The 25517-nt window shown below is 39.6% G+C and overlaps 1 protein-coding gene across 1 annotated transcript in view; it reads right to left on the minus strand.

Annotated features, from left to right (window-relative positions):
• LOC140238104 (guanine nucleotide-binding protein G(q) subunit alpha) overlaps positions 1 to 25517 on the minus strand; it is a 70070-nt gene that overhangs the window by 15620 nt on the left and 28933 nt on the right. The window contains exon 3 of the mRNA XM_072318035.1: positions 8983 to 9137. Within this exon, the coding sequence (XP_072174136.1) occupies positions 8983 to 9137 (155 nt within the window). The remainder of the gene's footprint in view (positions 1 to 8982; positions 9138 to 25517) is intronic.

A 25517-nucleotide genomic window follows, 5' to 3' on the forward strand; every position in this document is an offset into this window, starting at 1 on the left:
TTTCATGATTTCTGGGTCATATTTTTGCCGCATTTTCTGGTTTGTTTGGGGTCTTTTCCAGCAGCAAAGCCAAACTAGAAATGTCACTATGGCGACTGGTATGCCTCCGCCATAATGCATGGTTCTCCGAATAGGCCTATAGCACAATGTCTTGACAATGTGTGATGACAGTTTCACATAACTGGTAAAATATTAAAAATGACAGGTTTGTCACAAATGCATTGAATGTTCACTTTCCTTGAACTAGGTTTATTTGGATGAATGGCTATACTGTCTAATAAGAGTGCAGGTATTTAGGGATTTGTACCCAACTCTTGACCCTTTTTTAAAGAAAGAAGTAAAAGTAAAAGTTTAAAGAAGAAGTAAAATTTAGCACTTTCTCTTGACCTTTGACCTTTTGGCCTTTGACCTTTTGACAAGAAACTTCCAAGAGAATCTGTATTGGGTAATACATGCATACACTAAGTTTCAAGGAAAAATTCTACAGGCATTGCATAGATGAGAGGGAAATAATGACAATTTGATGAGTTGACCTCGACCTTTGACCCATGACCTATAAATACCCTAAATGATCACTGTCAGTCAGTACATGCATATATATTAAGTTCCATGAAGATATCTCTTGAAATATTTGTGAGATATGGAGAAAAAAGTTAAATTTTAACATTTTCACTTGACCTTTGACCCCGTGACCCTTAAATCCAAACAAAGTATTATCCCCCCAGGATATACCCTCATACCAAGTTTGATGTAAAACCACCACACCGTTCTTGAGATATTGACAAAAACAAAATGGGACGGACGGACGGACGGACGACCCGAAAACATAATGCCTCCGGCCACTTCATTGGCGGAGGCATAAAAAACTGATGCTTTGCTTTTACCAAACGGGAGGTCAAATCAATAGTTGCTTGGTACTGAACTTTGATTCTCAGCACAGTCATTGCTTGAGTTAAAGTTTTGTATGAGATCACATCATTCTGACGAACTTTTGTCCATCAGCTCAAAATCAATGCCAGCCAATTTGGTTATTGTTTCATGGTATGTATTCTGTTACCAAATTAATAAAAGAGCAAACATGCGTTTTTATAAAAAAATTGAAATGAATATCAAATATTCAGTATTTACAAAGTATAAGCATCTTAAAAAAATATAAAACATTCTCTCTAGTATGAAACATACACATACCACTCTCACACAGAATACATAACAATGTTAGATTGCCATATCATAATGGAGATATATCTTAGCAAAGATCAACATCTCCAATTCTTAATTCTTTAACCTCTCTACATAATATAAAAAAATTTTACAAAATATCTCACTGCCAAGATCAATACATTCTTACATTCACTTGGATGTGCTTGATTAAGTGCCATTGTCTGTTCTATCATTCATTCTCTTTTTTTACACTAAGAGAGTCATATCTATGCACTCCAAGTGATTATTGGCTGTGTTAAATCAAGTGTCCTGCATTTGAAAACATTTAGCCATGAAATCTCAAGTAGTCTGTCACGAGTCGAATCAATAGGAAGGAGTAACACATACATGCAGCGCTGCATACATGTGAACATGACAACAGTGCGGCAGCAATGCCGTGCCTGCCTGCTTGTGTGGCGACCAGCCGCCACCGCAGATCCACGGCGCACAAATTCTGCAGGCATATATTATGCATCACAAGCAAACCATGGCAAACACGCACCCTTTTCATTGACTATGCATGCCGCATTATTCACGCACACTCTCCATCAGGACAGCAGAGACCAGCCTACACACAGAAGCACACAACAGGGTGCCGCTGCACACTGAGCCATTGACTGAATGAGCGTTCGTTCTCTCACTGCTCTCTCTTCTCTTCCTCTTCCATGCTCTCCCTCCACCGCCCCTTCTCCATCTCTCTCCCTCTCTCTCCCGCTTTTTTTCTCACTCTCCTATTCTGTCTGCATCTCCTGAATGTGTGGTAAAGGGTTCCTCCGTTTGTCATTAGAGGTGAATATGGCACATGCAGACTACGCGTATCCCTCGTCATTATCATAACAAAAAGCTATGCACATGTTGCCATAATACCTCAAAGCCGAGATGAACGATCCCAAGTTACTGGTTAAAGGACTGCATGCACTGTCAATATACCCATAACACTTACTTCGAGTTCCCCGATATGCAAGTTTCAACTTCCAAAATGTCACTACACTCGCAATGGGTATTAATTTTCACGACACAGTTCACTGTTATATGTACATCACAAATACAGATTCATCTAAATAATTCAGGGGGTAAACTAACCACTTGATTTACAAGCTGTACAACTGCTTTCCTTCCGGGTGAATTGATAACACATTTGCTTCAATATATTTCGAGAAGTTGGACTTTAGAAAATTCCGAGAGTGATTCAATTCGCAACTAAGAACCAGAGTGACAGGATGAGCACAGGTAATTATCCATCTTTAGGAGATAAAAAACTGATTTCCCACCTGGAATACTGTCAATGCAGAAATTTTTGAGGTACATTAATTCTCGAGTATTTCGCGCAACTTTTGGCTACCACGAATTTTAGAATGCGCAAAAATATCTTCACAATTTTCTCTGCACATTTTGAACAGGATGAATTGTGGGCTTCATCAGTGGCACCTCCCTGGTACAACGTACGAGTGTGTCTGTGTGTGTGTATGTGTACCCCTAATATTCATTTCAGCATCTGCGTCTGCACTACCAGGTACAATGCACTCGTAGTTTCTGTGCAGGCAGTACATTTGAATGGTTAAGGGCACCACAACTTTTCTGTGAATGGATGAAAACATGTGAGTATAAAGCAATTGTGCAGGGTTTATTCAAGAACCTGCAGATGTGCCTTTTGACCCACTCAGCACAAAAATTAATCGTGCGAAAATATTAATGTTTATGTACTATAAAACAAAGCAATATTGGGGGAATTGTTAATTTTGCGAATATCCCTTGACTCAACAAATTCACAAAAATGGAAACACTGCAAAATACATTGCATAAACAGTAACAGAATGGATAACATTTGGTAAAGTCAAATGATATAAATATTGCAAATGATTTCTGATTCACTGAAATAACACATTCACATCACTACACTGTAGAACCACTGTGAATGTAAAACATATTGTAGGACACCATATAACATAATTTACTGACAATGAGACATTTGTAATTGTAACTTTGTGTGTAGACCAAGTATATCAACACAGCGATGAGATCATTACATAATGCTAACTTTAATGAAAAACAATATCCCAAAAGTTAGCACATGAATCCTCATAAACTGTGATCAAACAAACAAACATTAATAAATTCATTGACATTGCTAATGAAAGCAATTGGTCTAAAACAGGTGCCTACAGGCGCAGAAGTTATGAGCTATAGCAAGTATTCTTTTAATATGCATCTGAACATGCAATATACACTATTTGTGTCAATTTGAGCAAAAGATTGTAGAGGTAACTGAATAAAAGCCAGCCAGTCATCTGACTCAGTACCCTTGAGAAAATCAAATATTTCGTTACGTGACTGAGGTCATCACATTATTGCTCTTGATTTGCCTTCTTTTTTTTCATCAGATGAATTTCATTTTGCTTCTCTTCAAAGAAATCCGTTTGTCACATCTCTTAACACACACACACACACAAATGATATTCTCTTTGATAATTAATCCAGGAAGAATGGAATTTTCGGCTGTTAGAAAATGACAAGCAAAATTATGAGTTCAAATGATGATTTCAATCATTTTCACTATATTTAATTCATGTTGTTAAAGAGTGAAGATTCAGGTCTTCATAAGCACAGGAAAATATACATCATGTATTTCAATCGCTTTTTTCAATCTACCTCGTTTGCTTCTTTATTGTTACTGACCAAGAAATCAAGACATTTGATCATGCCTCTAAGCACGAGGGTGGCATTTCATTTAACACCTCATTCGAAGCAGTCTCAACGTCACTAGCAAATTTCACACAAATCACCTTTCAACAGATATCAAATATAAAGTATGACAGCAGGCAGACTAATCGTATCATGCATAGGCAATGTAAACCCATGTTTTGCTATGAACTTGAATCTGCCATGATTTAGGCACACAAAAATTGTATGATACAAACCAAATACAACACCAGTGACCTGCCCAACATCATGCTTTCCATTTGCCACTGAAAAGCAATTGCCAAGTGACAACCCGAACCGACATGTTCTTATGTCACTCACATGGATGCATGCCCTAAAGGCATTGTCAGTTGTGCAACAGGCATTGTTTCATCTAGTTGTGCAACAGGCTCCTGTGGACACCTACACTGTTGCATTAATGAACTACTGTAAGCTGTTTCTTTTTTTTAACAAATGAGGAGGTCTAGAACATTTTCGTGAGATGTTTGTTTTCGCGAATTGACACCGAGGCTATTGTAAGTGCAATATTACCTCTGCCAAGAATGGAGGAGGTGAAGTGATCATTGACTTTGGTTTGTCTGTCTGCAAAATAACTCGAAACGTTGTGAACGGACTTGAATGAAACTTGCAGGAAAAGTCAATAATGGCATGAGGAACAGATGATTACATTTTGGTAGTGATCCGGGAATTTTATGAATTTTTGAGGGCTTTTTTATATTTTGGCATATAACGTCAATGAACTTGGGAGTTCTAGCTGCGCATACTGGAGGTTTACATACATGCACTAAAGCAGTTGGTGATGTGAAGAAAAGACTTCTTTATCTTGATATTGCATTCGTGTATGTATAGGTGGAAATGAGTTGCTAGCTTGGCAGAGGTCTGCGCTCTCTGAGTAGTTCTCTAGTTACACTAGCACATAAGACATTTTTGTGAGTTGCTAAATTTGCAGTCCAACAGTAATTTGCAAAATTCATGAAAATTATACCCTCACGAAAAAAAAAAAACAAACAAACAGCTTGTACAGTACCCAAAATATATAAAGTAGTGGATAATAGTTTGCCTCTGCTGTAGGCTCTGGACATTTCTGCACAACTTTAATACATTTTGCCATATCTGCTCTACATATGCCAGAAAAAGTAAAAGCTCGTAATTTTATCAACAAGTACTCCATATAAAAACACAAACTATTAGAACAATACAAGCAGTAGTTCTTTCAAATTCCAATCATACATCATTGAGTTTCCAAATTTGCAAAGTTTACATCTCAGAGCGAATATTTTTGTGTTTTTAACTACCTGGGTATCTGAATTTGATAAATAATCTGACATACTAAGGATTGCATTTGGCACTGCTCTATTAATTCATCTTGTGGAACTTATGCTACACTGCTGTCAGACAAAGTGGAGCCCCACTGACTAAACTGTTAAATCAAAATAATTACATTTTGAATTCACTAAGAAATTTTACCATAAACACACCAGAGGCATATACACACCCAAATCAACCCACACACACATTGTATGCGATTTGATAGTTTTACACAAAGCTGTGACTCAGAAATGAAAAAAAAAACAGACAAACAAACCATAAATTCTGTCTTATTTTCCTCTGATGAAATGGCTCTAGCAGGCACATTTTCATGATGAAAAAAGAAAAAGAGGGTAACTCCAGGAAAGAAGTCTTTTCTCATTCACTACACTGTTCTCTCACTCTGGGGCTGACGTCAGGCAGTGACGCACAGGAGTAGCTCGGCACATCGAGGCAAGGTTTCAACCTCTATTTGTGGTCCACTGCAGCATGCGTGGGTGGTACTAAAGACATGCAAAGTTCCATAAACTGCAACGGGCTTATATGATGTTTCCGTCTATAGGTGCTTGGTGTTTGCTACCCTATACGCTTCAGCGACTGTTTTATCGGGACAAGGCTTTCTCGCCGTATGAATTTCACATGCAGGCACACTGGATCACTTGCATGATTTTATTCAATTTATTGCTAAATGGTCAATGTCAAGCTTCGAGTAAAATTGGCCCAGTCTGATAGGCTTCCTACACATAACACACAGAAAACAGGGGCTGCATGACAATGACACACCCCCTTCTGTTGAGCGCAGCTCAGCAAACACAATCCAGCAATTACTTCCAGGAAGTCTGAATACTTGCTGCAAGTGTTTGTTACAAAAGCAATTTGAATTCAAAAAGTCCTTGAGATTTTGAAAACTTAGTAGTGAATGAGAATCTGATTTGGCAATTCCACAAACTTTACCTAAAAAGATATTTCCCGTAACTTTCCTCTTTTTCATTTCTAAAACTTTGTACAGATACTGGACAGAATTGAAGATTGAAATATTCTTCGACAAAATTTTCAAATACAGAACAGCTTTCAAGAGATCCCATAAAAGTTGAAATGATAAAACATCTCTGTACAAAAGTTTAGAATCATATGAAAATTTCATGGAAAAAAATGACTGAAGATATTACAGTATGCCATATTTATGAAATTAAAATCAGATTTGGTGTGAAGATTTTTCGTCGTGCAAGATTTGAGAAACAAAACAGAGTTTGATGTACCAGTAACCTGACCCAGGGCTACAATAGAACTCTTTGAATCCATATTAGGATAATTTTTTTTTTTTTTTTTTTTTAATGAAGTAACATCTGCATCACTGTCAGTGTAGCAATCATGCAACACATTCTCGGGTCAATCATGCTTACCTGTAAAACCAGAAATTTTCGCATGCATGACGTTTTCGCGAATTTTGTGAGCCACCAAGACTTGCGAAATTAAAATAAATGCAAAGGTTATTGTCTACACTGTATGCATTGAATGCTAATGGTAATCTGCGAAAATTTCATGCCACTAAAAAGGCTGCCGGCTTCAATTCACAAAAATTTTATTATGCAAATATTTCTGGTTTTACACCATACAGTGAATACTGCACACGTCGTGCAATTTGATCACAACATGTCACATGTTGCAGAGTCACATACAGTTATTTCTTATCCTCTGCATTTCTTGAGTCAGCATGTGTGATACACCCCAGTTTGTTATGGTTGTTCCAACAGATGTTATCATACTGGTCATTGTTTTAAAAAAATACTCCTACATATTCAAAGGCCCCTCGCAATTTATTGTTAAAACTTTCAGCTCAGTCAAAAGATTTGCAAGACTGCCACAAAAAAAAAGAAGACATACATTTGCTTCTTTTTAATAAACCATTTCAAAAACATCATGAGCAACTTGTCAACATGTAAGAATACAACATAAACCATTGCTACTCACCAAAATGTATAGAAATTACAAAAATGTTTCTGCACATAGTAGTTGATTACACTTGTCCCACAAGACAACGTGCACACTTTTACTTTTCAGAAAACATGGTAACCATTAAAGGACTTAAACAATTCAACTCATGTGGATCCACACGAGCTGATAAATGGGCTTGCATGATACATTATTTACAGCAAGATTTAGCAAACAACATGTCCCAAAAAAAAAAAAATTACAAGCAAATTTCTGCATTGATAACTTTCAAAATGATTAAACAATCTGAATGCTTTTTCAGGGAATGAAACTAACTTCTTACCTACATCTTGCGGAAAACCACATTCAATTTGGTTAAGTGGTCACAGAGAAATGAGGATCGTGGTAAAGCATGTCATAGGTCTGTTTTTTTTCATGTTCAGCACTTAGATGCTCTTGAAGCTGTTTACATAACTGGCAAAACTGGGAGGGAAGGGATTCCTAACATGCTCTATAAAAGATCCTAATTTCTCTTTAACCACTGAAGCAAATTGGACGGGATTTTCCGTAAAATGTAGGTAATAAGTTATAGTTTCATACCTTGAAATTCCATTTGGATTGATTCACTATTTTTAAAGTTATTATTGCAGAAAGTTTGACTGTATTTTTTTTTTTTTTGACATACAGTATATCTAAATTATGGTTTATAAACCATGATCTTACTGGGTCTTTGAACTTCTAAATGCTGGCAAAATCTAAAATAACTATTCTTTCACCACCATGGACATAAAGCCGACATATTATTCCATTGTGCTCAAAACAACTTTGTATTTCATTTCAGTAACTTATGAGTTCACATTGCTCCGGAATTCTTTATCAAGTTACCAGTAGGTTGTAAACATAAACCATATAATATTGTGAACATCCGAGTCATAGTGTGATAGGTATTTAGGATCAACAAAGAGTTGAAGGGATGTACAGTTTCGGTTGAAATGGGGCTTCAGATTTCCAACAGTTTTTGATGCTTTTTTGAGATAATGAGAAACCTCTTATGAAATATGAATGAGCATACAATTCTAAGAGGAATTCAATGTTTGTTTGAGGAAGATTGGTTTTGAAATATCTGAGATATCAAAAACAAAATGACCCTAACAAAGGGTGGGACCCATCTTTTATTGGGATGACTTTGTTTTACTTTGTTTTGGATATCTCAGCCATTTCTAAACCGATTTTCATCAAATAAACATTGAATTCTTCATAGAATTGTGTGCTCTATAACATTTCATAAAGTGGTTTCTAAGTATCCTGTAAAAAGTTAAAAGCTGAATTTTCACCTAAACCAATACTTTACCATCCCTGTAACTTCATTCTGCTTTTTAGGCAGTATTTTCTCTTTAGTAATTTTTCACACTCTGCCGGGTAAGATGAGTTTTGCATGTTTTTAATTCCATGGAATCACATTGATTACCAGAACATATAGCAAGCCAAAATATTTCTGCGCTTTTATTAGTAGTTTCTGGCTGCATGAAATGTGCGGAAATTTCCACTTTCACAGTACCGTACCACATAAATTAGGGAAAGAGGTATCAAAGGCATATTTTTGGTGGTAAAACAGTAATATTACTTTTCCTTCAACAGACAAGTGTAGTAATCAAATTTAGGAAAAATAGCATTTTCGACAAAACCTGCAGTACTTTTGGCAGACACAAAGAAAAGTAGCAGTTGTCATCTCTGTCTGAAGAACTGAAAAAACGTATTTGTGCCTGATGTTTTACAGTCCAAATGTTTTACAAACTTTACAGATGTCAAAAGCAAACATTAAAGTAATTACCAGGTACTTACTATTTTGCTGAGTCTGTGAGCTGGTATTCTCTCCTCCTGTCGTAGCACTCTTGAATTCCTGAATCATTCCATATACTATCTACATATGCTATGTGTGGCTCTTGAAATGTTGTTACTGTTTCATGGTCTATTAATCTGACCTCCTGAGCTTTTTTCTGCACATGGGAAGAGAAGAGAAAAGAAAAACAATGCAATCTCTTAGTAAAATTCACAGGAAAACAGCCACTGCATCTGTAGGTGGAGGCATAAACCACATATGAGGGTGCATTTACGCTCAATTTTTGGGGGCAATAATCAGCATTTTGAAATGTGATTAGTGCAATATGCCATTGCTTCCGTGCTCATTGTGAGATAAACGCCGTTTTAAAACGTTGTTTCAAAACGCACAAAAAGGTGCGTTGTAGCATTTCTGCCTTTCATGTTTCATGGGGAAGCATAAACGCAAAATCACATATAGCTGTACATACATTGTGAAATAAATAAGTAATTTCAACACTCTTCTGGTTCCTGTGATAGCCAGGCCTGCCGCCCTTTCGATTACTGTGCAATGTGCGATTTGCAGGTGCTGTGTTTTTTAGCTCGAGCTCCCTATTGGTGAATTGTATAGTGTGTGTACAGACACACATTAATGCAAGAAGAGCTCACTACAATACAATACGATTTTGTCAACAATTTGTAGATAAAATAAATACTCATATTTCCTGTCATTGTCTACAGTCCTGCTCTGCGCACACACCTAGATATTGGCGATACCGAGAATTGCAAACACTCTCCCAAGCTTGAAAAAAGTAAGCATAAATAGAGCTTTGAATCAGCATTCCAAAACCCTGATCCTGCCTTTGCAAATTGAGCATAAACACACCCTTAATCAAATACAAGCACATAAATTTATATACAAACTAAAATTAAATGTTTCAAAACTACTTTAAATGTGCATGGTCCCGGTGTTTTAGTCAAATGCGTACGCGGGCGCACGGCGCAAGTTTCCTACAGAGACCTACGCTATCGACTCCTCTTTAGCGCATACGCTTTGGCCCACTGCCCCGAGTCCGAAGAAGTCCGATCCACTGTAGTCAGTTGTCCAATCCCAGTTCGGCTCATGATTCGGCTGAGGGGGATGACAGCTTTAGCAAACTTCTTTTGTGATGTCATAATAACAAGCACATATGCACGCACCCTGGCATTACTACAGACTGCGCGATGCGCAGAGAAGACAACGAAGGCAACGTTACTTAGCAACACCTACGCACTTTACTCTTGATGACAGCTCAATTTCGGTAATCTTCGTATCAATGCTAACGGCGATCGGCAGTATCATCAACAGCGCCCTCTACACTACCGGGACTATGCCCCTTAAAAAAAAACAAAAAAACAAAAGCAACAGGACTGTGTGATATAATCCAGGAAATTGAACCAAAAATGAATAAATGTCAATGGAGCTGACACACTTCTAAAATTTCTGCCTGACTGAAACAAGAACCAGATTTGCAATCTCTAAATGTAAAGGTCAACAATTTTTTACTTCAAAGCACAGGGAAAATTTCTAGTGCATAAGTACAAGCAAGTTACTGTTTTTGCATCAACTTTTATAATTTCATCTTCATAAAACAAACTCCCATAACTACTTCACCAGCATTAAAAAATGGTAACTTCTTCCTACATCCCGACAACTCTCATGCACATGTATCATAGTGCATGACAAAGAAAATTAGTTGGGAGAATATTTGAGATTTATATGCTGCATACACTGCAATTTGATTCAAAAAATCTTAGTATTGACATGCGCATGGCAGATTGTCGTAATGCGCTTCCCAGCACATGGCAGATTGTTTCTAGGCTGTGGGAGAGCGCATAGGGTTTGATTTTTGATTTTGATTTTGCTACAGGGTTAACAACATTCTGCCATGCGCAAGACGATATCCTCATAACTGCAATGTCTATGGGGGATGCAATAGTAATATCCTGCTTTTTAATACTGTGCACAAATTTACACAAGTGTAAATGACATCATATGCAAAGTGAAATTTAAATCACATTCCAATACAGCATTAGATATTACTGACACACAGGATTTGGGAAAATCACATTCGATAGTAATGTGTATGTTTTCTAAATTAACTGAGGTGTGACAGCATCAATCATCTGTTACTTCATGCTGGAGAGTTTGTGATATATGATACAATTTTAAGAGCTACTGACATGCAATCAGATATGTCATTTCTTGAAAATGATGTTCAAACTTCAAGCACCTTTCCTGACTGTTATACACTTGGCAGCTACATTACCCCAGGGAATCTCAAGGGACAAGGGAATGAATACCAACAGCACTTCCTGATACTAAGTATTCATTACAATCATCTACATGTGCTATGATTGCCGGTTGCAATGGTAAACAGAGTAGTATCAAAATTAACATATTGAGTAGCATTCTCCTAAGTGGCACATGGGCTTGACAACATTATGAAAATGTTTTTGGGGTAGCGCATCGTCACATAAACTTGTATAAAAAGGCAAGAGTTGAAAATCCTCGAATAATTCAACAGTGTACAGCAGTGAAAGGAGATGATGATCAACTATGGCAAGACTCGTGTAGGAATGTGTATGAAGCGTTTTTCAATAAAACTGCAATTAATTACACGATGGGTGAAGTGTTCCCTGTGCACGCAGCATGAGAATAATAATACATTATGAAAAGCTGCTGAATGCCTGATCCTACTCAAGGCCACAGGCTTGGATAAATTAGCTTCAGCTCAGTCACACTGGGCCCAGTTTCTCTGGATCAGTAATGGATTACTACAAATCAAGGGCGGAAATGAACTCTAAAAATTTCCCCCTGCTTCCCATTCCTCCCACTGCAGGATGGGTTTGACCTTCTCATAACTTTCATTATAAGCAGTGCGAACTAAAAAATTATAATGCCTTGTGAGAATCACGTCATTGCTGAGTGTATACAACAATTAATATTTGGCATTCTAAATGAAACATCAATTATGTGAGGTAACTGCCCACATTATGCATAGCACACTTTGTTGTTAATATGCCATCAATAAAGAGCATGGCTTCATAGTGAACCAACATCAGGAAAAGAGAACTCTTTGCCCTGGCAAAATTACAATGCATGTGCTACACATGTACACACATTCCATGCAGTATACCCACTGGTTCACACATTACATATAAAATGTTGCACATGAAACTGTGGTCAAGATTCTGGACTGTTTTGTTGTTGTTTTTCTGCCACATTCGTGCAAAATGCACTACATGAAGTGGGGGGATCCTCATAATCTGTCCATACATGAGAATGTACAACAAATTCTTGAAATCACACTGTCATACAACTTGACAAGCATGGTGCCTGTCACATTATTTGACAACCAAAAGAAAAAATCCACCATCCAGCCAACTGATGAAAGCAAAGAGCAAAGCTTCAAATCATCATGGCTACAACTAAAAGCTGAATAATTTGGTGCTTACTTTACGCAAATGTAAGGCACTGTGTCAATCAGTTGCAATAACATTAAAACTTGCTATACAAAGGCAATGAACACAAGTCAACCTGAATGTGCCACTTGTTCAGTATATTCAAATTCTATGCATGCCTTCCTGACGATTCTCCTGGACAACCTAAAAGCTTAAATGAGGTCTGCCTGATATAGCAGAAATCGATGTATGCAAACTGAATCCCAAGTATTGAAAAGTGCTTTTGAGGGAAAGGTTAATGGAATAGCTGGTTACTACATCAGGATGGAAGAGACATCCATAAATTTGAATATATTATGTTTGTAAACCAGTCTACTATGTGTGCATGTCCGTGGTGTCTGTATTACTGCATGCATTGTACACCAGGCAAAAGACCCAAAGGGCAACTGCTACAGGTTGTTTGTTTGTTTGTTTTTTGTGGGTTTTTTTTTTTCTGAACAGTCATCAGGTTCACACAAAAAATCTTAAACTTGGGCAAGTTCAGCGAGTGTGGCCAGGAGTGTCCTCTTAACCACAAAAGGGCAACTTTAATACAGCTATCTTCTTCTTTTTTTTTTCTCATTACTCTTGACCATCAGAACCATTGTTCCAGTGATTGTGAGATTTATGTTACCTCACTTAATTCTCTCATGTCATACCTTCCCCCTAGAAAATCTTCACAAGCCAGAAATCGAATGAATGTAGATTCAATATTGTGATACCTAGATGGCCTTAAAATGCTTGCTGGAAGAACAAAAAGTAAACTAAATGTTCTCAATCACTTAGATGCTGAATCCGTCTGAATTCATATGTTCAATTTGAAGTCAAAACTGCTAAAAGATTCTCCAGTGTACCCACAAGCATCTGGACTACGAGACTTGCAGTCACAGAACACCTCTTGGATCTGACATCCAAATTACACTTTTCCTTCCCCTTGCAAGTTCATGCTTCAACATTGAGGGATTTCAGACTTCCGAAAGAACTAATTTATACATATGGGTCTGAAACAGGTTTATAAACCTGTTCAGATGTTAACTGAGTGTTCAGACAATGAACAAGTCTCCTTCTCGACAACTGCAATCGATATTCCATACAACAGCTGTGTAACAAAACCCAGGGTCTGTCAATCAAACAGGCAACTCTCAAATTCGCTTATACGTAAATAGTTTATATGCAAAAAATATTTTGAACGAGCACCATGACGGAAATGAAATGACTATAAGGTCGAGCTAAGCTCTGCTTGCCTTATTTTCATTTTGACATCAATCCATTCCCATTACCTATAATGTGCACCCAGAATTAGGCACAACTTGATTAGAATACACACAGGACAACTGGCCAAACATACTTTGAGAAATGTGTATCAAAGATAGCAATTTATACCAAGCAATGTCTCACCTGCACATCACAACCTGTAAGTATATTTCATTATGTAAGTTCATTGACCTTTTGTTTTTTGACATTGGTGGACTTCATCACCAATATTCAAACTTGATCAGTATCTTTATGTGGTGTACCTGTGGTGTGAATTTGGTAGTCTGAGCTTAAAGCTGTGAAAAACTATTGAGTATACCACAATACTATGAATATAAAGATTATCATGTATGAAGTTCATTGGCCCTTGACCTCTAACCATGTCAGACTTCACCCATTAACAAATTTGACAGGCATCTGTGAGTGTTTTACCTGTGGTGTGAGTTTGATGGTCATAGCGCAAAGCTGTAAAAAATCATTCGAGTACACTGGTCACAACACAGTGAGTTAAGTACCTAGTTGGGAAAGTTCATTGACTTTTTGACCTTTGACTTTGTCAGACTTAAACTTGACAGCCATTTTTAGGTATAGGACCAGTGGTGTTAGTTCCGTGGTCACAGCTCAAGGCTGTGCAAAGTTATTGACAGCACACCTAATAGTTGATGCTGACGACGATGAAGAAAAGGTGACGCCTAGATGTCCTGCTTTCGCTATGCAGGTTCTGACAAAACTTGCAATTTGTGTTTGCTTTCAGACTTTAAAAGAAAAAGTCACTAATTTAATGTGCATGAAATGTGTTTCTGAACATATCATCAATTATGTTTGTTGATTTGCAAGCAATTGATAAACATTTCCTATGTTTGTTGTGGATTTGAATAAATCACTACGTATACTTAAAGGACAAGTTTACCTTCATAAACATAAGGATTGAGAGAATGCAGCAATATTAGTAGAACACATTAGTGAAAGTTTGAGGAAAATTGGACAATCGATGCAAAAGTTATGAATTTTGAAAAAAATTTTGTTGGAACCGCTGGATGAGGAGACTACTAAGACTCGTGATATCATATGAGTACAAGAGCATAAAGAAAATTCAACATATTTTAATTATTTTCACTTTTTTTGCATAATAAAAGAGCACTTGACTTGCCTCTTTCTAAGGGCAATGAGAATAATATTACCCGTAACATATGTCAGTAACGAGTCAAGGGAATGTGTACTTTTTTCAAAAGAATTTCACTTTTTATTTTCCTTATATTGTTGTACGCATGTGACATCATACACTGCAGTAGTCTTCTCATCCAGCAGTGACTGCACAAAAACTTCAAAAATTCATAACTTTGAACGGATTGTCCGATTTTCCTCAAACTTTCAATGCTGCGTTCTACAAAATTGCTACATTCTCTCAATCCCTATGTTAATGAAGGTGAACTTGTCCTTTAACACTAAACCCGAGCTTGAGATGAATCTCATCTGACCTCAATAGCTGAACAGTTTATAGACCATGCCATGACCAATGCCATATATTCAGCGAGACTAATTTTGCACAAAATTGAGACTTCCCAACAATTTTGCTAGTGGTTAACTTTACGATCATAGTACAGTAATGAACAGAGAAACGCATGTGTGCATATCGCATTCATGTTGGGATCAAAGTTGATATTTTCTCACATAGTTAAATTTGCGAAGAGCACTCAATGCACAAAATCCATAAAAATGAAACCCTGCAAAATATATGGCATATATACACTACCAGGCCTCGAATTTGGCCAGTTTTAGGGACAGGCAATTTTTGGTTTTGGGGGCACTCTCTCTCCATATTTTTTTTAAGGGCAACAAGGCAAGTCAGAGGGGCACCAAGGCAAAACCCCAAAATTTGAAAGGGCACCAAGGCAAACCCCTCCCCCCCCCCCAAAAAAAAAAAATGAAATGGCTTCCAAACTTTCGCATTAGCGAACATTATTTCCAATCATTCATTGCTGTACTTTACATGGTAAGGGCTCATCCCAGTTTGAGTTTAGTGTAGACCACATTTAATTACGTCTTTCAAGAAAGAAAGAAATATGACAAAAATGGTCCATTTAGAGAAGAGAGAAATACCAGTTTTCATTCACAGGTACATGTCCAGTAGATTTAGTGGACTCTGACTGAAGCACAGCTGTTCAGTTGGTGGAGAGAAAACACTGGTTGAGATCAAACCTGGAAGATCATTTAGTACAGAGCTGCCAACGTTTGGAAGCACAAATTAGTATTCAGCAGCTCCAAAATTAAATTTTTTCAATCAGAATTTGCATTTTTTCAATCTCCCTCTTTTTGCTATTTTGAAATAAACTCACCGACTTATGAGGCCTACACGCTCTAAACATAACAATACGACACACTTCATCATTTTCCGAAGTATTCCCATTTCTTTTCCCCTGACTGGAATCGGAAAGTCTGCCATAACGATGATCGTTAAAATGCCGAGCTGTGTGTGGATGTATTCATGTATTTCTGTGATTGCATTTTTAATCGAATAATTAATCAATTCTTTTGCTTCTTTTTATTGTTCAGGGAACATATAAGATATTTGATCAAGTACACTATATTCGACTGTTCGATGTTTCCTACTATGTGCCAAAAGAAAGGCTATAGAATCATGATATCTTTGCGATGATTCCTTTAATTCAGTAAGCTAGTTCTGTGATATTTACACGCAGTTTATTCCAGTGCGCGCATTCTTTCATCTGGCACCTGGATCTGGCACCTGCTTTTGTGGAAATTTCCACATGGGGAGAGGGGTGGGGTGTCAAGCCTACACAATCTCTTCGCTTCTATTTACTGTCATTTGTGTTTTCCCCTTATTCTTTGCTGGTAATGAACATTTACATTTCACTTTATGAAGGTTGCTAGCACGTGGTTCTTTTTGTTGTGAGGTGTATGTATTTTCTTTTTTATCATTCTTGGGAGGGGAAAGAAGAATAAGAGGGGAAAATGAAATAAAACGAAGGGCAAGTACACTCAGCATTCACAGCAAGCCGTCTTTTACACCAGCATCGTTAAAACTCTGATCATTTTGTCCTTTTCCTATCAACATTTAGAAACACAATCACCATCATCACTCGAGATAAATGCATAGGAAAACAAGAGACCCGCGGGTCTAGCGCTCACCCGAGTATCGCAAGTTCACCTTTCACGCAGTCACTAATCTAAATTAATCACAGCTCTACTAAAATTTGACTAGGCATTCTCAAGTAGAAGATGAAAATGTACAATACGGGCCCAAATTTTTTAAGATTCCTTAATTTGGGGGGATTGGGGGCCCCCTGGGGCCCTCTGGGTGGGGCATGGTGCCCATTTTGATAAATTGAGATCCTGACCCCCTAGGGATGCTACCTGCCAAGTTTGACGAAAATCCATCATGAGGTTTTCAGGAAGAAGATGAAAATGTACAATTCAGGCCCCCATTTGGACCTTCCCCACTCCCCCCCCCCCCCTGCCCCCAAGAGGGGCACCCCTGGATTTGCTATGAACAAACTTGAAACTACAGTCATTAATGTACTCACTCATAGTATTATCTCAGCTCTATAACTTCTGATTCTAGAGAAGATTTTTAAAGATTCCTTCATTTTGGGGGGTTCCCCCCCCCCCCCTTTCCCGGGCCCCTGGGTGGGGCATGGTGCCCATTTTAACAAATTGAGATCCTAACCCCCTAGGGATGCTACCTGCCAAGTTTGATGAAAATTGGTCATGGGGTTCTCACGAAGAAGATGAAAATGTATAATTTAGGCCCCATTAGGACCCCTCTCCCCTGGGTCCTAAGGGGGGCACCCCTGATTCTGCCATGACAAACTTGAAACTACAGTCATCAATGTACTCACTCATAGTATCAACTTAGCTCTATCACTTCTGGTTCTAGAGAAGAACATTTTTACAGATTCCTTAATTTAGGGGGGTTTGGGCCCCCCTGGGGCCCCTGGGTGGGACATGGTGCCCATTTTAACAAATTGAGATCCTAACCCCCTAGGGATGCTACCTGCCAAGTTTGGTGAAAATTGGTCATGGGGTTCTCAAGAAGAAGATGAAAATGTATAATTTAGGCCCCATTAGGACCCCTCCCCACCCCCCTCCCCTGGGTCCCAAGGGGGGCACCCCTGATTCTGCCATGAACAAACTTGAAACTACAGTCATCAATGTACTAACTCCTAGTATTAACTTAGCTCTATCACTTCTCGTTCTAGAGAAGAAGATTTTTACAGATTCCTTAATTTTGGGGGGTTTGGGCCCCCCTGGGGCCCCCTGGGTGGGGCATGGTGCCCATTTTAACAAATTGAGTTCCTAACCCCCTAGGGATGCTACCTGCCAAGTTTGATGAAAATCGGTCTTGGGGTTTTCAAGAAGAAGATGAAAATGTAAAAAGTTTACGCACGACGGACGACGGACAACGGACGACGCAAGACGGACGCCGGACGAAGGGCGATCGCAATAGCTCACTTGAGCCTTTGGCTCAGGTGAGCTAATAAATCACAAATACAAAGTAACAACAACCTCCCAACAACAACACAAACATTACAAAAGATAACACACAGCACACCGAAGCGGCTGGGATCAAACTTGCTTCGAAATATTGCAGCAAAGCAGAGAAATTGCCGTTATGAAAATGCATGTACAGTGCGAGACACATGAAAGAATTATGTTTTGTCACAAATGTACACACAAGTAGTTATGTACATGTATCAAGGCTGTATGCATGGTTGTTTAATGTGTATGTACACAGGGTGACCAGATTAATGGAGAACATTCTATATGATATAGATATAGTACATACAGGCTGACCAGATCAGTGGAGAATTTTCTATGTGGTATACAATGTAGTTACAGTACATGTATGCATGTGACAGGAAATACATTATAGCTCATTCAATCTAGAATGATTTCACCCATTCCAGAAAGTTCTAGGAAGTGCTGGCTGAGTGAGGCACTGCCCTTGTAGCCCGATGTGATTGGTAGTTAATTTTGGCAATGATGTTATGCACATATTAGGCAGTGAGTCATCCAGGATTCCTGGAATTTGGACTTGCTAGTATGTTCAGGTATGTGGCCCCAGGTTGGAGAAAATTACAGAATGTACTAGAAAGGGGTGAATGGAGAGTATATAAGCTGGAGAAATTCTGAGATAGGGAGAGTATCCAACACCTCTGCTCTGAGAGTTACGTCACTTCTGGCTCTGAAGCGACTTGTTATAGTCAGTCCTGTGTTACCTGCTGACCTGCTATACAAACTGTGTTTGTGGAGATAAGGCCTGGGAGACATTTTGCCTGCAGAGAATTAATTTGCCTACATTGGAGAGAGTCTCCATATTTTAGTGTCAACGGACATTATTACGGCAAAGCTGTGACGGGCTGGATTCCTTGCTGGACATTATAAAGTGAATCATCATTCAACGCATCAATTGGACGTGGTCGTCATAACGTTTGGATTCTACACGTTTTGCTGTGGACATCTATCGTGGATTTTACCCCGGATTTATACTGTGGATTATTGCAACCGGTGCCTTTGGAGTTACGTCGGAGGAACCATTCATCGGTGCGTCAAGGATCATTCATCAGTGCATCGAACATCGTATCTGGACACTGTCAAAGGATTACTTGCTTTCAAATTTGGCTGTAAGTGATTTCACTACCCATTTATAATTGTTTTATTGATCATTATTGTACTGATGTGAAAACCGATTACGAGTCTGTACCCACAATATCACTGTTAATAAACTGCCTGAACATTAGTTGATTGTTTCTTTTGTGCGATCATTCTCAGAGTGATTTTGGTCGTAACAAAATTGGGGGCTTGTCCGGGAGGTGAATTCAAAGCCAAACTTAGAATTTGGAACGTTCCGGAACCTAGAATATTGGTACAGACAAAATACCAGTGAGTTGATTGTTCAATTGTACATTGTGTGTAATACATTGTGACAATGTCAATCAGTACAATGGATGTTCAGGCATTTGTTCAGAGGACAGATTTGTCCCTCAAAGATTTGCAAAGGTTACGCAAATGTGATTTGACTGCTATTGCACAGCATTTGAATGTTGATGTTCCACAAGGTGTAAGAAAGGCAGAAATTCTTGACTTAGTAGCTGGTCACATGGAGCTCAAAGAAGAAATTGACAATTCAGATCAAGCTCAAATTTCAGATCAAACACGGCTTGAGCTTGCTAAATTGGAAATGAAGGAGAGAGAAAGAGCAAGGGAATTAGAATTGGAGAAAGAGAAGATGAGATTAGAAATAGAAAGAGAGCAAAGGGCTAGAGAAATGGAAATGAAGGAAAGGGAAAAAGAAAGAGAAAGGGAAAGAGAGAGGGAGAAGGAACAAAAAGAACTGGAAATGAAGAAACTTGAAATTGAAGAGAAGAAAATTGAGAGGGAAATGGAGCAACAACTGAAATTGCGTGAGATGGAATTGGCTCATGCACAGACTATTGGAAATCGTGAAAGGGCTCCCTCTGAATTTGATTTGGCCAAGAACATTCGATTGGTGCCAAAGTTTGAAGAAAACAGAGTTGATGCATATTTTGTGTCATTTGAGAAAGTGGCTAACAGTTTGAACTGGCCACAGGAATTTTGGCCCTTGCTCCTTCAAAGTGTGTTTGTCGGCAAAGCTGCCGATGTGTACTCATCTCTCTCTGAAGAGCAATCACGTGACTATGCTACAGTCAAGAAGGCAGTGTTGAATGCTTATGAGTTGGTGCCAGAGGCGTACAGACATAAGTTCAGAAATTCGTACCGCAAACCAGGCCAGACACATGTTGAGTTTGCTCGTGAAAAAGAAATGATGTTTGATAGGTGGTACAGGTCCCTGAAAGTGGATCAGGATTTTGATAACCTACGTGAGGTTGTTCTCTTGGAAGAATTCAAAAAGAGTGTTGCTTTCAGTGTTAGGTCGCATTTGGATGATCACAAAGTGACAAGTTTGCATAAAGCAGCCTTGATGGCTGATGAGTATGAGCTGACCCACAGAAATGACAACAGACCACCTTTCAGGAATTTCTCTGGAAATAAGAGAGACAAAAATCAGTCGAGCAATCCAAAGAATGCTGGTTCTGAAAAAGGCACGAGTTCTGAAACTTCATCGGCACCAAAGCAGCAATCTGACAAAGGGTCCAGTACAAGTGCAAATGTTATCAAATGTTTTCACTGTAACAAGACAGGGCATGTAAAGTCACAGTGTTGGAAGTTGCAAAACAAAACAAAGAAGGACATGGGATTTGTCATGTCAAAAAGTGTCCTACCCGAAAATAGTGTCCCGTTCAGTGAAACACAGGCCATTGAAAGTCAATCTCCCAAATTCAAAGATAGGCTGAAGCAGGTGGATGAGAGCTATCGTAGCTTTTTGTTTGATGGTGAGGTGACCCCATGTACTTCTGGTGAGGCAGGTAAACCAGTAGTCATCCTGCGGGATACGGGGGCCTCTCAGTCGTTGATGGTGGATGGTGGTATGACTTTTCCACCAGATAGTGCAGTGAATGCAAAAGTCTTGATTCAGACTGTTGATGGCAGTTATATGTCAGTTCCACTGTATAGAGTGGATTTGAAGTGTGACCTAGTTTCTGGTCCTGTCACTGTTGGAGTTGTTCCTGAGTTGCCCATGGTAGGCATTGACTTCTTGTTGGGGAATGACTTGGCTGGGGACAAGGTGGTTGCGTCTCCAGTTGTTTCGGATAAACCAGTGGTGGTTGCTGAAACTGAGCAGTTGCAGGAGGAGTTTCCTGGGATTTTCCCAGATTGTGTTGTGACTAGGTCTCAGGCTCGGAGAGCTGTTCAAGATGATGCGGATTCTGTTGATGTGGAGGAGAATTCCGGTGTTTGGTTGGCAGAAACCTTTTTCAAGGATTTGAATGATGGGGTTGCTGTATTAGGCTCCGAGGCTAACAGTGATGGGCTGTTTAGCAAGTCTTCCTTGGTTGAAGCACAGCAGGCAGACTCTGAGTTGAAAGGCTTGTCTCAGACGGCGTGTTCTGAGGCTGAGGCTGAAAAGGTCCCTGAGTGCTATTATGTCAAAGATGGCATTTTGATGAGGAAGTGGAGACCTCCCCATAGGCCAGCTGATGAGGATTGGACGGTGGTCCGTCAAGTTGTTGTCCCTCCCTGTTACCGCGGTGAGATCTTGAGGATTGCTCACGAGCTACCTGTTGGCGGCCATTTAGGCGTCAGAAAGACAAAGGATCGGATCATGAGGCATTTCTATTGGCCAGGGTTGAATGTGGATGTGGCTGACTTTTGCAAGTCTTGTCACACATGTCAGGTGGCTGGTAAACCACAGCACTCAGTGAAGCCAGCGCCATTGATTCCGATACCTGCATTTGAAGAACCATTCAGTCGGGTTCTAGTTGACTGTGTTGGACCTTTGCCTAGGACTAGGTCGGGTCATAAGTACCTCTTGACAATCATGGATATGTCTACACGGTTTCCAGAGGCTATCCCATTGAGAAATATCACTGCCAAGACTGTGGTAGATGCTCTAGTGCAGTTTTTCACTAGGTATGGGTTGCCCAAGGAAGTGCAGTCTGACCAAGGGTCAAATTTCATGTCAGGCATATTTCAAGAGGTGATGTATCGTTTGGGTGTGAAGCAGCTGAAGTCGTCAGCTTATCATCCCCAATCCCAAGGTGCGTTGGAGCGCTACCACCAGACCCTAAAGACGATGATTAGGGCATTTTGTGAGGAGTATCCCGAGGATTGGGATAAGGGCATCCCTTTCCTGCTATTCGCAACGAGGGACTCCCCAAATGAGTCGACGGGTTTCAGCCCATTTGAGTTGGTGTACGGTCATGAAGTTAGGGGCCCACTGAAGCTCATCAAAGAGAAATTCATGAATGAGGATGATGAGGTCCACCTACTTGACTATGTGTCAAAGTTTCGTGAAAGGCTTTCAAAGGCTTGTGAGGTAGCTAGGGAACACTTGAAAGTGTCACAAGACTCAATGAAGAGAAAGGCAGACAAAAATGCCAAAGCCCGAACCTTCAAACCAGGTGACAAAGTTCTTGTACTGCTGCCCATACAAGGTGAACCACTGAAAGCCAAGTTCAGTGGCCCATACTGTGTCAAAAAGAAACTCAATGATGTGAACTATGTGATCAGTACGCCAGACAGACGAAAAGATCAGAGGGTGTGTCATGTAAACATGCTGAAAGAGTACTATGAGAGAAAGGCTAGTCAGCCTGTAGGTGTAGCTCAGGTGGTAGAAGAAGTAGTAGATGAAGAGGGAGAAGCCCAAGATGAGAATGGAAGTGCGCCCTCTAGTGCCAGGTTGTCTAACTCAGAGATGTTAGGGAAAGTAGATGAGGCACTGAACTACCTACCTGAAGATCAGAGGAAACATGTGACTAGTCTGTTACATGAGTACAAAGAATTGTGTAAAGATAAACCAGGCTGCACCCCTCTGGCTGTACATGATGTTGATGTAGGAGATGCTGACCCTATCAAGCAAAACCCTTACAGACTAAACCCGAGCAAACTGCAAAAAGTACGGGAAGAGGTTCAGTACATGTTAGACAATGACATAATAGAACCGAGTAAAAGCAGTTGGAGCTCCCCAATCGTCATGGTGCCCAAACCGGATGGGTCTCAAAGATTCTGTATAGATTACCGAAAGGTAAACGCCGTGACGAAAACAGATTCTTTCCCCATTCCCAGACTAGAAGACTGCATTGACAGGGTCGGAAATTCTGCATATGTCAGTAAAATAGACCTTCTAAAGGGATACTGGCAAGTGCCCTTGACCGACAGAGCCAGGGAGATTTCTGCCTTTGCCACACCAGATGGCTTGTTCCAATGCAAAGTAATGCCATTCGGCATGAAAAATGCTCCGGCCACCTTCCAACGGCTGACAAACCAAATCATTGCCGGACTTGACAACTGTGTAGTATACATTGATGACATCCTAGTGTATAGTGACACGTGGGAAGAGCACATTACACACTTGTGGCAACTCTTTGATCGACTCAGGGAGGCCGGATTGGTGATTAATCTGGCAAAGAGTGAATTTGCAAAGGCCAAAGTGGTGTATCTCGGGCATGTAGTCGGTCAGGGACAGGTATTGCCAAGAGAAGCCAAGGTAGAAGCTATACTAGGCTTTCCCATCCCCCAATCCAAGAAGGAGTTGCTCAGATTCCTGGGCATGGCTGGTTTCTACAGGAAATTTGTGCCAAATTTCAGCACTGTAGTCACCCCCCTAACAAACCTGCTGAAGGGTAAGGCAAAGTACACCTGGACTGATGAGTGTCAAAGGGCCTTCGAGAAACTAAAAGCAGTCCTTGCTAATGAGCCTGTTCTGGCAGCTCCTGACTTCCAAAAGCCATTCAAAGTGGCAATCGATGCTAGTGATGTAGGAGTGGGAGCGGTTTTGCTCCAAGAAGATGAAGAAGGCACTGAACGACCGGTTAGCTACTTTTCCAAAAAGTTGAACGCATACCAAAAGAAATACTCAACTATCGAGAAGGAGGCTCTCAGTCTCATCCTTGCCCTCCAGCAATATGAAGTGTACTTGACAAATAGCAAAGGGGAGATCACGGTCTATACTGACCACAACCCCTTGGTCTTTTTAGACCGGTTCAAAATGAAGAACAATAGACTGTTCAGATGGAGCATGATGACGCAGCCATATGCTCTCAAAATCAAACATGTGGCAGGCAAAAATAATGTAATTGCTGACGCTTTGTCAAGAGTGTAACATGAAGAGAGTATCAAAGGTGAAAAGTTTTCACCGCATATCATTTACAGTGTACATTGTATGTGTTTAGCATATCCATTAATGTATGCAAAACAGTTTGACATGATTGTATAAGCTCCGAGAATCCAAGCAATATCAATGTAAATGGTATCCATGAAAAAGAGAACATGGAATGAATGCAGCTACTCAAAAGGCATGTGATAGTATGTGATTATTGTTACTTGACTTGGATTGTACCTCACATTTGTTGTAAATAACAATTAGAAATTGTGAAGGTAAAAGAAACCCTTGCTACGGCAAGGCTTTCTTTTTCCCATGGGGGATGGTGTCACAAATGTACACACAAGTAGTTATGTACATGTATCAAGGCTGTATGCATGGTTGTTTAATGTGTATGTACACAGGGTGACCAGATTAATGGAGAACATTCTATATGATATAGATATAGTACATACAGGCTGACCAGATCAGTGGAGAATTTTCTATGTGGTATACAATGTAGTTACAGTACATGTATGCATGTGACAGGAAATACATTATAGCTCATTCAATCTAGAATGATTTCACCCATTCCAGAAAGTTCTAGGAAGTGCTGGCTGAGTGAGGCACTGCCCTTGTAGCCCGATGTGATTGGTAGTTAATTTTGGCAATGATGTTATGCACATATTAGGCAGTGAGTCATCCAGGATTCCTGGAATTTGGACTTGCTAGTATGTTCAGGTATGTGGCCCCAGGTTGGAGAAAATTACAGAATGTACTAGAAAGGGGTGAATGGAGAGTATATAAGCTGGAGAAATTCTGAGATAGGGAGAGTATCCAACACCTCTGCTCTGAGAGTTACGTCACTTCTGGCTCTGAAGCGACTTGTTATAGTCAGTCCTGTGTTACCTGCTGACCTGCTATACAAACTGTGTTTGTGGAGATAAGGCCTGGGAGACATTTTGCCTGCAGAGAATTAATTTGCCTACATTGGAGAGAGTCTCCATATTTTAGTGTCAACGGACATTATTACGGCAAAGCTGTGACGGGCTGGATTCCTTGCTGGACATTATAAAGTGAATCATCATTCAACGCATCAATTGGACGTGGTCGTCATAACGTTTGGATTCTACACGTT

This window comes from Diadema setosum, chromosome 14 (assembly GCF_964275005.1).
Source record: "Diadema setosum chromosome 14, eeDiaSeto1, whole genome shotgun sequence".
Classification (NCBI taxonomy): Eukaryota; Metazoa; Echinodermata; class Echinoidea; order Diadematoida; family Diadematidae; genus Diadema; species Diadema setosum.